This window comes from Nothobranchius furzeri, chromosome 15 (assembly GCF_043380555.1).
Source record: "Nothobranchius furzeri strain GRZ-AD chromosome 15, NfurGRZ-RIMD1, whole genome shotgun sequence".
Taxonomy (NCBI): Eukaryota; Metazoa; Chordata; class Actinopteri; order Cyprinodontiformes; family Nothobranchiidae; genus Nothobranchius; species Nothobranchius furzeri.
The window spans coordinates 31,047,705-31,062,144 of NC_091755.1; the positions used below are offsets into that span (position 1 = coordinate 31,047,705).

At 43.0% G+C, this 14,440-nt stretch overlaps 1 protein-coding gene across 3 annotated transcripts in view; it reads left to right on the forward strand.

Annotated features, from left to right (window-relative positions):
- LOC107390709 (kazrin) overlaps positions 1 to 14,440 on the forward strand; it is a 226,607-nt gene that overhangs the window by 62,222 nt on the left and 149,945 nt on the right. For all 3 annotated transcript variants that reach the window (XM_054746359.2, XM_015967571.3, XM_015967572.3), the window contains exon 3: positions 3,968 to 4,157. In XM_054746359.2, the coding sequence (XP_054602334.2) occupies positions 3,968 to 4,157 (190 nt within the window). The remainder of the gene's footprint in view (positions 1 to 3,967; positions 4,158 to 14,440) is intronic.

Below are 14,440 nucleotides of genomic sequence, written 5' to 3' on the forward strand. Positions count from 1 at the left end.
GATGGATATAAATACAAACCAGTCTACACACATGTTGGCTTTTAAAGAACATGACAAGATAAAAATGTCCTTAATGAGCATTAGATGGCCCTGGAATTATTAACCTCCTAATGTAGAGTGTGTGTCTGTGTCTCTCTCTGTGTGTGTGTGTGTGTGTGTGTGTGTGTGTGTGTGTGTGTGTGTGTGTGTGTGTGTGTGTGTGTGTGTGTGTGTGTGTGTGTCCTCCCCAGTGACTAATGTATCATATGCGGCAGCAGGGTCATCTATAAATAACACGATGTTCACTTTTGGAGCAGGAGAGGTACGTAGTGTCTGGGCAGATGGATAAACGAGTGGACAGTGTTGCAACGTCGTCGTTCCCGTCTTTTCATACACACTGCAGTGGGTGGCTAGCTGACTTTTAGTTGAGACAACTGTTCAGATCTCAGCCTCTGACCTACATGCACACGGAGAGCCTCAGGCTCCTGTAACATTTTCTGAGAGAGCACACAGCTTGCTCCCCTGGCTTGAACAGCATGGTGGCTAATCTCTGCTCACCACATGCTAGCATGAGTTAGGGCCCCAGTTTACTGAACCCTGTGTAATTATACCACAGCTTATGAATGAGTGTGCATGTTTCGGGAGTCTACTATCAGTTTGGCAGAACTGATTTGGTTTTGTGGCCCAGATGCAGCTCATTCTGAAAGTGTATAAAGATACAACCCTGTCTCTGACATGTTCATCAGCAACAACCAACCAGGCGTTGGCCTTGGGATTTTTCCCATTCCACAAAGCACCAGTCCAACTGGTTGTTATTGTAAGACATGTCTGGCCCCTCGCTTAGAACCAGTTTGCCATGAGAGAGCATACTGATGGTTAAAAACTCAAACCTCCTCACAGTCAGTCAGTGTGTTTACATATGCATCAGAAAACTGAACCTTTGCCCTAAATAGACTGACATCATATGCATGTAGACACGTAAGAAGATGAGCTGGTTCTAAACATGCTGAAGCAGTGGGAACCCGACTACATCTGCATGTAAACCGGTCAGTTGGGCTGACACTGGTAACTTCCGGAAAAGACAAGACAGCAGAAGTGGTCTTCTGATAATATTGTCACCACAACATGTGTAACACCTTCAAATGGTAGAGTACGTACTAAATCAATGGTGCTGCAGTGTTGTTGTCGTCCATTCCTTCAGCCACTGTCCTGTTTTAACGCTATACTCCCACAGTAAAACTGTTAATTTTACTCAAGCTGAGTGCATTTTACTCATATAGAGTAGAAAGTACTCTGAAAAAGAGTAGCTTGGTCCCATGGACTCAAATGTACTCTCTCATTTTTCCTTCACACTAGCGTTTATTTACTATCTGTGTTGCTATAAGGTAACCAGAAACATGCCAACAGCAAAGGGCACGTGTTGCCACCTACTGTACTGGTGTGGAACAGACTTCATTTGAAGGTTTGGTTTTCTAACAAACATGCAAACTAGGATAAAGTCTCCCAGTTTATTCATTTAGATCAACCTAGATGTGCACATAAAGGCACTGAGTGGGTTTACATGCAGGAAGAGAAAAACAAATTGTTGCCTTAGTCAGACTAAACTAGCCCTTTTGAAAAGCATACACCTTAGTCTGACTGACCTACTGCTGGCCTTGGCACTCGCCCCTACAGAAGTGATGAGAAGTGGTCTTCTGATAATATCATCGCCACAAAGTAACAGAGTAACACCCTCAATCAACACAGTACGTACTCAATGTACTGTGTTGCAGTGTTATTCCTGCTTTTACTCTGTTTGCTTCACTCTCACCAAATTGTGTTTACTATATGTGTGAGGCTATAGGCTAACCCAAAAAATACCAAAACAAAAGGACACAAGTTGCCATCTACCATCGTGAAGTTGAACGCGCTTCCTTCAATATCCTGTTCATTTAACTGACATGTAAATGAGGATAAAGGCTGTTGTTGTGGTTAAGGTATTAGCTCGATTCAGATGTGCACTGAGAGATGCGTCCAAGTCCTCAACTAACTGGGAATAGCTTCTGCTACAGGTGGGTGAGTTGAACTATCTCAGGGTCTTATTAAGTGGAATCATGGCACCTTCTCAGGCCTAGTCCACACATAGCCGGTTTTTTTTTAAACAAATATTTGCCCCTCCAAAAACTTGCATCCACACCACCTCGTTTAAAAAAAAAACTCTGTCCACACGTACCCGGATAAATACGTTGTTAAGGACATGCCAGACCTGTAGGCGGCAGTACTTCCCCTGTTCTTAACCTCGTCCTTCGTCTGTGGTCTTCCGCAAGGAGCAGTAATTCCGCTTGCAAAAACAAACAAGCAAAAAGTGCTTGGACAATTGATAAAGCGAGCGCAGCTCTGAAGGCATCCATGCTGTTGGCTAGTGTAAACACAGGTCGCACACGTGATGTCAGCATTTTTCTGTCGCGGAAAGTGACGCTGCGGATCTTAAAACTCCGGTTTTGTCCGTCCACACGCAGACACCCAAAACGGAGAAAACGCAGATCTTCACTTTGGCCGGAGTTTTTAAAAAGATACGTTTTCGTGTGAAAAAAACTCCGTTTTCGTGTGGATGACAGGCCAAAACGTAGAAAAATATCTACGTTTTGGCAGATCCCCGGCTACGTGTGGACAGGGCCTTAGTGACCTAGTGGTAGAGCATCTGCCCTGGAACTGGGAGATCAGGGTCATACCAAAGTCCTTAAAAAAGGGACCCAATGCCTCCCTACTTAACACTTAGTTTTAAGGGGTTGGGTTGGGGATTAAACCACCAAACAGTTCCCGAGAGCAAACATTTTCACGTATCTTTGAAACAAACCTTTCTCGGTGTTTCATTTAGGCTGGAAGGAGTGGATTGGAGCGAAAAACAAAAGATAAATGAAAAACTTACCTAATGTTATGTTATGTAATGTTTTTTATTCCCAAACAAAACATAAAAACCCAATGAGGGTAAAAAAAAAAAACCCAAAACAAAGCAAAACCTTTGCCTGCACACATTTGTACACAAAGAATCACCATCATTCCCCGAACACTAGAATGACTATTGCATCCTGTTTACATTCATAAAAACATTATCTGCTCATCTTCCTTTGTTTATTTTAGCCTGCTGGTTTCAATTTGCTCAACACATTAGCCGAACCTCAAAAACCTCTTTGTTTAAGCGAAGAATGCCTCAGTGAGATGCTGCGATAAAAGCTTCGGATTGTTTAACAGTTTTTGTTTTCTCGTCACAACTGCTCCTTTGTCCAAAACTAATGATTTCCTTCCCTTTGTCCATACGTTTACCACAGGAGGGCCACGCAGTAAACACAGACACAGAATGGAAAAGCTAGGGCGTTTTGGTCTAATCTATATTCAGTGGATTACTGAGTTCGTGAAGTCAGAAACACAAGTGTAGAACCTTGCAGCGCTATCTCCTGAATGCAGCTGTGCTGAGGAGCTCTGATTCCCATGTGTGGACTATTCTACCCTCCCCCTTGACGTTCTCTACGAATGGTACGGTCCATTTAAAAAGGTGCTTGTCATCTCTCAATGCTCTGTGTCCTTTCAACAGTCAGCTGCGGGGTGCACATTTCACGGGGGCAGTGCCGCCTCTCTGACACACACACTCATGCTTTTGTGGAACTCTCAGAAACACACACGCACACTCACACTCGCACACATACAAGCGTGCTTTCACACTGATACACACACACACACACACACTTGCACACACCATCTCTAAAACATGCACTCTCCTCAAGTAAACACGCATTCATTCCTCTCAGCCAGATGCAGCATTTTAAGGGAAAAGGACAATCGGATCTGAGGATTTAAGTTTGCCTCTTTTTTTTCTTTCTTTCACAACAAAAAGGAGTGAGAACAAGTAAAAAACTGAAAGAGGAGGATTTTATTTGGGGACACCATCCCTGTAAGGAAATGGACAACTTGTCAGCATGACACCGTGTTTGGATTCCCTTCTCTCCCTCAGGCAAAAATCCTGAAAATGATGGATGACAACAAGCAGCTGGCCCAGCGCATCGATGGGGCCATCCAGTCCGCCAGCCAGGAGGTGACCAACCTGCGGTCGGAGCTGAGCGCCACCAGCCGCAGACTGGCTGAGCTGGGAGCTACGGACTCCTCTGCCAGCATGACGGAGACCCTGCAGCACAACCACAATGGTAAGAGCTTTTAGATCCTACATGTGGAGCAGATCTATGTCCAGCTACTGGCAATCATGCAATGTTCATTGTTGTGTTTTTGCTTGTAAGTGAGCCAAAATGGTCTCCACTCACACGTCTCATTTAGGTGCATATTCTTTCAACCCAGTGCATGGAGGAACTGAGCAGCACAGCTGAGAGGTTTCCGTTGACCCCCAGTTTAAAATTGCCTCTCATGTTGAATAATTAACCCCTGGAACCTTTGAAAGAAGGGGGTGGCGCTGCTTTTGCAGAGTGGGTAAAGTTACAGGCTCTCTCCACTCTCAGGCACTCTGTGTGCTCTCCCTTAACTGGACAGAAGATCAGGAACAGGAAGGAGGGCTGGTGTCAGGGTTGCCGTGGGTTACTGTTACTGAGCCTTTTGAATGGCTGCCCAGACTGCGCGTACGTGTGCACAGCAGCTGCTTTGTCTATTTCTCAACTTTAACACTCAGTTTGACACAAAGATCGGTAACAGATGGGAGCTTGAGTTTCAGTGTGCATGCACCACCACGGTCCGGTGTGCAGAAATGTGTGGCTATAGGCTCTTTTAAACTCCTGGCAAACACACACACACACACACACACACACACACACACACACACACACACACACACACACACACACACACACACACACACACACACACACACACTGGTGTTTCCATAGCAGTCAGCTGGTACAGTGAGCTGGGCGATAGGATATGCTCTGTCAGCCTTGGCAGCACGCTGCTGTGAAACAACATCTCACTCAGGTGCTTCCAAGACCAAGCTCACTTACGGACCTGCAGCTTTTCCTTCCCTAAATTCAAAAACCCCTCATTTAACATCCTTTCCCCACCACTGGTAGTGGGTCTTTCAGTCCTTAGATGACCCCTGTTCTGCTTCTTCAAAAGAGGAAAACACCAACTCTCTTACACAGCTGACGGAGGTCAGTTTGGGCTTGTGTCAGCGCTGCTTCCAATAAGCTGAATGGGTGATTTTATGTTCCTTCTTGTGTGCATGTGCCATACGTTATCCTGTTGCCACTGATGCATGCACGCATTCCTGCTGTTCCCTAGCAGCACGTGTGGGTGTGTGTGTGTGTGTGTGTGTGTGTGTGCGTGTGTGTTTGAGGGATGATGAGCATTCCTCTGGGAGGATTTGATCACTGATGTCATCGTCCCTTGTTGCTGCTTGTCAGCTCTGCTGAAACAATGCCAGAGACGAACTTGTTCGGAGCAGGAATCGAAGTTGCAGTGATGATGTTCATGGAATCCACATTTCCATCCCAAAGACAGGAGAAAAGAAACTATATCTGGTTTGTTCCTGTGACAGCTATAACACTTATCTCTCTGATTTTGCCCACTTTAGCCCCAAAACAACATGCACAGCTGACCTTTCCACACTGAAGATTGTTTTCTACTCCCAGATTTTGTTTGATCTTCCCTCTGGTCAGGGGCGGCGTTAGGCCCGGCTACTTGGGCTGAAGCCCCGGATCTTTCATGATAAGCCCCGGATCTAAATCGCGGAAGTAACATGCAGTACCAAAGTCACACAGAGAGGGCGCAGCTGGCAGTAGTTTGTAAAGTCCCATTTAGTCGTCACACACACAGGTGTGTGGTGAAATTTATTCTCCGATTTTGACCCATCCCCTGAGTTGCAGACACGCCGCGCTCGGGAACTATTTGGTGGTTTAATCCCCCAATCCAACCCCAATCCAATGCTGAGTGTCAAGAAGGGAGGCATTGGGTCCCATTTTTCTCAAAATCTTTGGTATGACCCGACCAGGAGTCGAACCCCTGATCTCCCGATCTCAGGGCAGACACTCTATCACTAGGCTACTTAGTGAGTATACAGTTTACCTGAGACTGAAGAGAAGCCCTTCAGCAGCTGGCTTCTGCAGTCTGTCTGAAACGCATGAGTGAAGATGGACATAAGGACGTTTTTTTAGACCAAAAGTACAACGACAGAACCCCAGCTCTGATGAGACTGGTGTTGACTCAGGTTTGTGAGTCTTATTTGAAAATATTTGTTGTGCTGCTGGTTTGCCTAAAGTTAGCTTACTATCAGGTAAAGTTGTTGGAGAAAGAAAGGGAATATTCACTATCATCTCACACTAAACACTAACAGGAACAATACTCTGCCCTGAATATGCTGAATATGTAGCTTCAGATTAAACATTATGTGGTACAAGACAAATATATATGATGTTGACTAGTGCGTGTCACGTGTGTGCGCGCATGCGCGTGTGTGTTAAGCCCCGGATCTTCTTCAGTCCTAAATCCGCCCCTGCCTCTGGTACTGAATCTTAATAAATTAGCCTTTTTCTCCACGCTTTTAGTCACTTCTTGCAATCTGTTCTCCACCCCCTTTCTCTTCTAACTCTACTTTCAAAGCTCAGGGTGAATAATAGAAACAGCTGGGGACAGAGGGATCAGGTCATTTATCACAAGTGGCTGTATTGGGAAGGGAGGTGTGTGGTTAGGGTTGCTGGTTCAGTGCACAGCCCATAAAGTGGGAGTCCCTGGAGAATCTGTATTGGGGGTGCTCTACGGACTTTACTATGAGCAGCGCGAGCCTCGCTAGCTGGCCAGCTGACCTCAGTTGTGTTCCTGCTGCCGTGTGGGCTTCGCATTTGCATGTTGTGTTTGTTCCAGTGAAGAAAAAGGCTCTATTAACTGTTTATGATGGTCATGGTCTTTTTGGGTAAAAAAATAACTATAAACACAACATTTATTTATATATTTATTCAACTAAATTTGAACCAAAATGAAGATCCTGATCACAGTCTAATCTAATAGCTTGTAAATTTATTATCAGTTACTTTTTTGCTGTAGAGAAACTGTAGCGTTTGAGAAACCCTTACCCATCCTTTCCACCGGAGCCGTCAGCAGCACGTTACTGCAGCAGCACGTCATAGCTGCTGATAGGAACCGCTGTGGTCAACAGAACCTTTTCCACCGGAGCCGTCAGCAGCGCGAGTCGGCCGCGTCTCAGGAGCAGCATGTCACAGCCCTTACGCGCCAGTTCTATTTTCTATGTGCTATGCCTCTGAAACGGGTCAAGTTCGACCATTTTTGGGAAAGAAAGACAGGAAATCGGACGCAGAAACAAAGCAAAGCTTCCCGAGATTTTCAGAATAAAGAAACTTACTGCCTTCCGGTTGCTTTACTTTATAAAAAAAGTTATCACCTAGCTAGCGGTCTCCTTTGTTTTTCCATAATGGACGACGAAAGGTTGATTACTGAAGTGATTACTCCTGCTTGTTGTTATGTTTACTGACAAAGTCACGCGTGATTTTGCTAATGTCGCGTGACTTCGTGCTCTGTCGGTGACAGCTGCTCCCCTGCTGCTTCGCGTCTCGTTGGAAGGGCCAAGCAGCAGCTTACGCAAGCAAGACGTGCTGCTGCAGTAACTTGCTGCTGACGGCTCTGGTGGAAAGGAGGGGTCAGTCTAACTCATATTCTGAGGTTTCCCTGCTCTAACACACCTGATTTTTATCAGTGGGTGATTAACAGTCTTCTGCAGAGCTTGGTTACCTGTTGAACTGGTGCTGGAGCAGGGAAATGACATGTCTCCATTTTCATATCTCCCATTTACCCAGTCTGGACTATTTCTTTGGTCATTGGGTCAAAATCCTAGTTGGTGAGACCGTGTGACTCACACCAGGAAAATGAAACCACTCATGGACGTTTCAGGGCAAACTGCATGATTTTTTTCACGGATACTCTTCCATTTGGCTGCCAAATGCCAAAAGGTACTTTCATGTTTTTACATTATTAGTTTTAAAACTGGCCAAAGATTTGGTTTTTGTTTTAAAGTCTCAGACAAAACAAACAAACAAACAAACAAACATACCTGGAATGCAGCTGATGGTCGTCATTAAAATTCCTTTTTTGTTTAGTTTTTAATAACCCATTTTGTCTTTTGGGTAAAACTGAACAAATGCCACGTCTTTTGCTGTTAAACACAGGATCTATGTATCTAAATAATTTGAATTAATGTTTTTAAAGAGTGGTCTTCAGGACTTAAGCCTGCTTTATTATTTAGCTTGAATGATCTGCTCTGCTTGTTTAGCTGTGGAGCAAAGACTAACTGTGTGACAGGCTAAAATTCTCTTCACTAAAAGTCTCTTTGACCGTTGATACTCAACAGGAATAATGATTTTTGGAGGCAGTTTGCCCTAAAGGTATTTAAAGGTGAAAAAAGGTATTTTTAATGAAGCTGCTACGAGTCTAATCCTCTTCCGTACCTCTGACTTTACAGAGGGAACTGACCATTGTGTAATACAAATTTTCTTTTCGTGAGGAAAATTTAATATTCAACTGTCTGTCTGTCTGTCTGCAGTAAAGTGTTACAGGAACTTTTACTTATAATTAATGTACCATACCATCTTTATTTATAAAGCACATTTAACAACGGCATGGCAGCTGACCAAAGTGCTGTACAGAATAAAAAGTAAAAACACAAAATAAAACAATACACAGTCAACAATAAAATGCACAGCAAGGCAGATAATTACAGTCAATAAAAAGACACATAATAAAATAATAAAAGTCAGGGATTTAAAAATGCCTGGTCGTAAAAGTGAGCCTTCAGCAGCGATTTGAACCGGAGGAGGGATGGTGCCAGCCTCACCGAAAGAGGAAGTGCATTCCATAGTGTCGGAGCAGCATCGACAAAAGCACGCTGCCCCCGCGTTTTGTATTTCATTAATGGAACACGGAGCAGCAGGCAATCAGCAGACCTCAACGCCCGGTTTGGCCCATACCTAGTGACAAGATCCGACAGGTAATCCGGTGCCAGACCGTTCAGGACCTTAAAAACAAAAGTCAGGATTTTAAACTTGACCCTAAAGTTTATGGGTAGCCAGTGGAGTCGTGCCAGTAAATGTTTTAAATTCCATCTAGGGGTGGGTAATATCATGACATTCATAATATTACCAGTTATTATTTCCTGCAAAGAAAAAAATCTATCATGTTGTAGAGAAGATGTTACATTTAATTAGAAACCATAGAATGTGAGATATCATAAAATATGAAATATCACCTTAATGGATCTTTGAGTACATTTAACCAGAAGATCAGATCTTTTTACTGCAGGGATTGAGCAACACTTCGTATCAATTCCAAGAAAGAGAAAGAGAATCAGGTTTAAAAAGGTAAAAGATTTCTTTCCAAACAAATTGATCAAGACCAACTTTAAACACTATGTGATGATGAACTAAGGTGGAGTGAGACTGAGGATGGTGTGTGTGTGAAATATGTTCAGAACCAGCAAATCCACAGAGACTATTAGTTCTGAGTGGGAGTGAAAGGGTGTTTCGCTCTAAGCTTTGGTTTGGAGATTATAACACACATTGAGACGCCATCTGTCGGTCTACATACGCCAACGGAAGTCCCCGTTTAGATCCGGAGGCGTCGAGGTCCAGCTTGGACCTTGTCTGGAACCGAAGCCTGTAGCAAAGCCACAGTTGCCGACCAGTCCCGTCTTGAGATACTCCCGGGTCACGACAGTTTTACTGGCATCTAGCGAGACCCTGAAGGGGCCGTGATGGTTCAGCTTTTATTCTGAAGGAACCGTTTTAGCAGGTGGAACATGCAACAGAATTAATCCAGCTTGTCGTTAGGTTCTTTCGGCTTTAAGAGGAAAGTTACGGATTGGCCACTCCGATAACTTCTCTAGAAAGCTTTGAACTGAAGTTAAGATGACGTGGGGCATAGTTTTATAATTTGGATGTTTTGATTTACTGTCAAATCAGAATTTGCCAACAAAAGGGGATTATACAAGCACCAACAAAGCCACGCCTCGCGTCAGATCTGGAAGGTTCTTACTGGATCAGAAACAAAGGAATGTGTCATGTGATTTTAACATTGCATGCGATCAGTCAAGTAATTAATATTCTTATTTCACAAATTGATTGAACATCAGCTTCACATGATTATTTGGACAAACAGACATTATTCAATTATTAGTTAATAGAGTTCTTGGTCTTCTTTCTTCTTGCTTGTGCTGTCCGGAGAAGCAACAGTTTAGATAAGAGCACAGAGCATGAGTGGCCTTGGCCCATATCTTGTAGATTAGGTTTGTGTCACAAACTTATGGTTTTGCTTGGGCAGAACAAATAGAGCAGGGCCTTTAGGTCCGAAATGGACAAGTCATCACGCTACAATGTTAAGCTAACTTCATGATGTAGTTGCATCCACTAAGCAGGATTATGTTCATGTGGGTCATCAGCATGAAGTTATCAAAGCAAACATGGCTGGAATCAGTTTTACTGTAATCTGTGCCTCGAGTGTGTGTGCTGCTGTAATGAGTGGATGTCCCCATGCACTGTGGGACTAATACATTCTATTCTATTCTATTCTATTCTTTCATATCAGCCAGTATGAAAAAAAGGCTTCCGTACCAGTAACCTGGTTAAGGAGGAGGGGTTCGTCTCACAAACAGGAAAAACACACCGGTAAAGTGGTGAATTAAAACATTAGGAATCCACGTCATGAACTAATGTAGGAGAGGGAACGTGTGAGAGAGCCACCACGGTAGGAAGCCCAGCTTGCTGTGAGCGAGAGCCGCGATCTGTGGCTGATGAGTGAAAACAAAAGAAAAACATTCAGGACTGAAGGTCCGTCAACACCGGCTGGCAAGACGGCTGTATTTCTAAATAAAGCACGTTGTTATGGTCAGGGACGCCGTAAAGGGGGGAAAGGTTAGGACGAGTCTAAGGGCCCATGGCTGTCAGGGGGCCCAAAAAAGTTTCAAACTTTAATAAAAAAAGAACATTTTAAAAATCATAAGTACTTTACTTTGCAGTATTTTTTCTAATTTAAGACATTAAACAAACAATATTTTTGTCTCAATCAAATGTAAATGAATTCAGAGGTTTCTACTTTATTTTGACAAGTTCATTTGAACATTGAAATAAGCAAGAATGTTTGTAGACATACACAATTAAGCAAAACTGAAACACTAATATAAAGTATATATATATATATATATATATATATATATATATATATATATATATATATATATATATATATATATAATTATTATTACTTTTTTTCAACTTATTTCTCCCATCGCATCTGGGAAGGCGGAGCCACAGCGCCCCTTATGGAGGAGCCGCCAGGGGGCCCAACATCTCTAGCAGCCCCCCTGGTTATGGTGGCGTGCGCAGCCGCAGCTCACTCTTCTGGAAGAACCGGGCATGCCCATCTCATCAACAGCAGGTGGAGCTCACCACTCCGCCCATCTCACAACCAGAGCAGAAAAAAGCACATTGGCTTGGACTATACAGATAGGATTATGCGTGAATTTACGCCGGTTAAATTATAACTTACGTGTTGTTTGAGTGCATGTTGTTCAGTAGCTAATGCCATCATTAATATCATCTGGTTTTTTCATAAGCCCCGCACACTGTGCGTGATGAGCGTTTGGGGAGCACAGGCGCTGGTTTAGCGTGAGATATTGGAGGTGTGGCGTGAGAGCGTGTGAAGAGGGTCAAATGCGTGTGTCTCACGCTCAGTGTGTGAGAGTTGGCAGCATCCAAAGACCTGCTTTGGAGCCAGCTTCTTCCCTTTTAGGGAACAGTTGCAACACCGCTGAGCTCCATGGCAGATGGCTGACCCACAAAATGTCTGGACGTAATTTCTGAGTTTAAAGGTGAGGTTCACTGAGGAACTCTTCTTTTTGAAATATGATCTGTCAGTTTCACATGCAGCTGAACATGAAAATAGTCTGTTATCCCTGTTTTCTGCATTCGCCGCTGGTCGGGTCAGAAAAAGACACGCAGATCTACGTCACTCCATGAAATTTGCATTCATAATCTCACCCACCTTTCGACTGCAAAGAATCATTAACTTCAGTTCTGCAGGGAGAGAGCAGAGTGTTTCTTGGCTAGTAGAAGCTAACCGTTAGCGTTAGCAACTCTGCAACATGGCGGAATAGGTTCAGGCTGGTGTTGTTTGAGGTCAGAGGACCTCAGGAGTTGTGTTGCCATTAGCCAGTCAGAGGAAAGATGTTTGCATTTCATATATATTAATAATCCCCCACCTTCTAGCTAACTTCTACTTCCTGAAACAAGGAGCGTCAGAACTTTTATACTAGAAACCACAGCAGATTTATTCAAATACTCCTTTTAAGAAAATACAAAAAAAAATCTGAAATAATGGATAAATAAAGTTATTTTGCTAAATGAAATCCATTTTTTTATACGGCTTCCAAAAGGCCTCCTATTTGTTATTTATTACAAAAGTAAGCTTGGTGATTTCTGTTTTCCACAAATGAACTCTTCATATGGGTTCTGTGTATTTCTCATCTTAAAGCAAACTGCCAGTCTATCTCCTCCTCCAGCCGGTCTTACCTGCAGCCTTCAGGCAATGCGATTTTGTGAAAGATGCTCATTATTCAGAGGAAGTTGTGAAGCGGGTGAGCGGGTCTCCACCGGGCTGTGTTGCAGAACCCAATAACATCTCACATAACAGACACAATTCTATATTTAAAATAGCACCATCCCTTCTATAAGGTTTCACTTAGAAATGAAATAGCACATTAGAGGGTTTTATACAAGTAGCATGACATTTGAGTGACTTTAGTTCATGTGAGATGACAAACGTGGACATTTCTTCATTACTGGAGCTCCTCTTACACAGTTTAAGGCTTATTTCTATAAAGAAAATGAACAAAGACATGTTTATTCTTCCTCCATTTAGCATGTTGGCTTGGTTTATACCCAAATGTGTCTTTCAATTTCAATTCCTGCTTCCATGTTCAAATGTAAAGACGGTCTAGCAAACCACTTACACGACGAGGCAGAGACAGAGACAGAGCTGAAATGTAGATTTGTGTAGATTTTACGTCACTGTAAAGCAACGTTGTTGTACTCCAGAGTGTTTGTAAACTACAATTTAGATAAACAAGGGTACTACTTATGTGTAATTCTCTTGAGAAGTTCACCGTTGTTTATTTGACGTCCATTGTTCTTCCTTTCAGCTGTTAATTCTTCTACAGACTAAAAACCACAAAGAAAGCTTTTCTTTATCCGTGGGCATCAATAGATGTTTCGAGGCAATAATCGATGCAGATAGATGGTAAAAGTTTTGACAGTTACTGCTTACTTTTTAATTCATTAAAACAACAATTGCACCCAGCATGTGCTCGCGATTTGACAGGCTGATGTTCTTGGGAATAATTACCAGCTTTCACTGATTCGTGTAGATGTGGAGAGTGGCTTTGTTCCTTTGTTAATATTTGATCGGAGTTCACAGATGATTTGTATTAAATATGGATCTAAAAATAAAAGGTCAGATAAAGAACCGTTTTTCTGAAATGTATTTATGTTTCAATGCTCACACCCTAAAGTCTGGACGTGTGCTTCTGCAGCACCAAGCCTAGACGCAGAACCGTTCCATAATTCCTTTATCGTCCAACTGGGATCCTGTCCAAGTCCTTGTAGAGTCGTTCAAGTGCAGAATATCTTCCTGATGCAATTTGAAGATCTTTTTGGCCCCATAAATTGTATTTTTGCCGTCTCTTGTCCTCTCAGTGAGGGTGTACTTGCACTCATAAAAGCAGTAGAATACTCGCTGTAACTGAGAAACGAAGAAGAAGCAGCCATGAAGGACAATAGCGAACTACTCCAGACACTGAAAATGGCATCAAACCTCATTAGTGGTATTTTGTCAGTAGTGATGGACTTTGAATGGCTGTTTATCTACTGTATAAGGATAAGAAACTTAATGACTTGTGTTGGGAAAAAAAGTAAAGCAGATAATCCCCCTTAGGTTTCACGTTTATGGGACGTTTTATAGTCATTTATTTGACAGAGTCATCTAACAGATGGTTACTCATCAAATCAGCCCTCAAAAGAGCAACAAAAATTAGGAATGCTGCATTTGCCTTTGACCAACGTTGCTTAGCTCCTTCACAGGCGTAAAGAGCTGTTACTTTTTGAATTAATCCCACATATGTGCGAATTATCCACCGAAACAGAGACTGTTTCTAATCTAGAGACTGAAATTGGTCGGTCTACCGAGGCGAACCCGCTGCTGAAGGTCGTGTAGTGTGTCAGAGATGAGTGATGATGGGCTGCACCCATAAGGTCAAAAGGTCACTCCTTACATTTAGTCTTTAAGAGATTCACATCAGAATGCGTTTAACTTTCTGATGTGCTGTCTTTTACACATGTGTGCACCATAATCCCTAGTGTGTGTGTGTGTGTGTGTGTGTGTGTGTGTGTGTGTGTGTGTGTGTGTGTGTGTGTGTGTGCGATGCGCGCGCGAC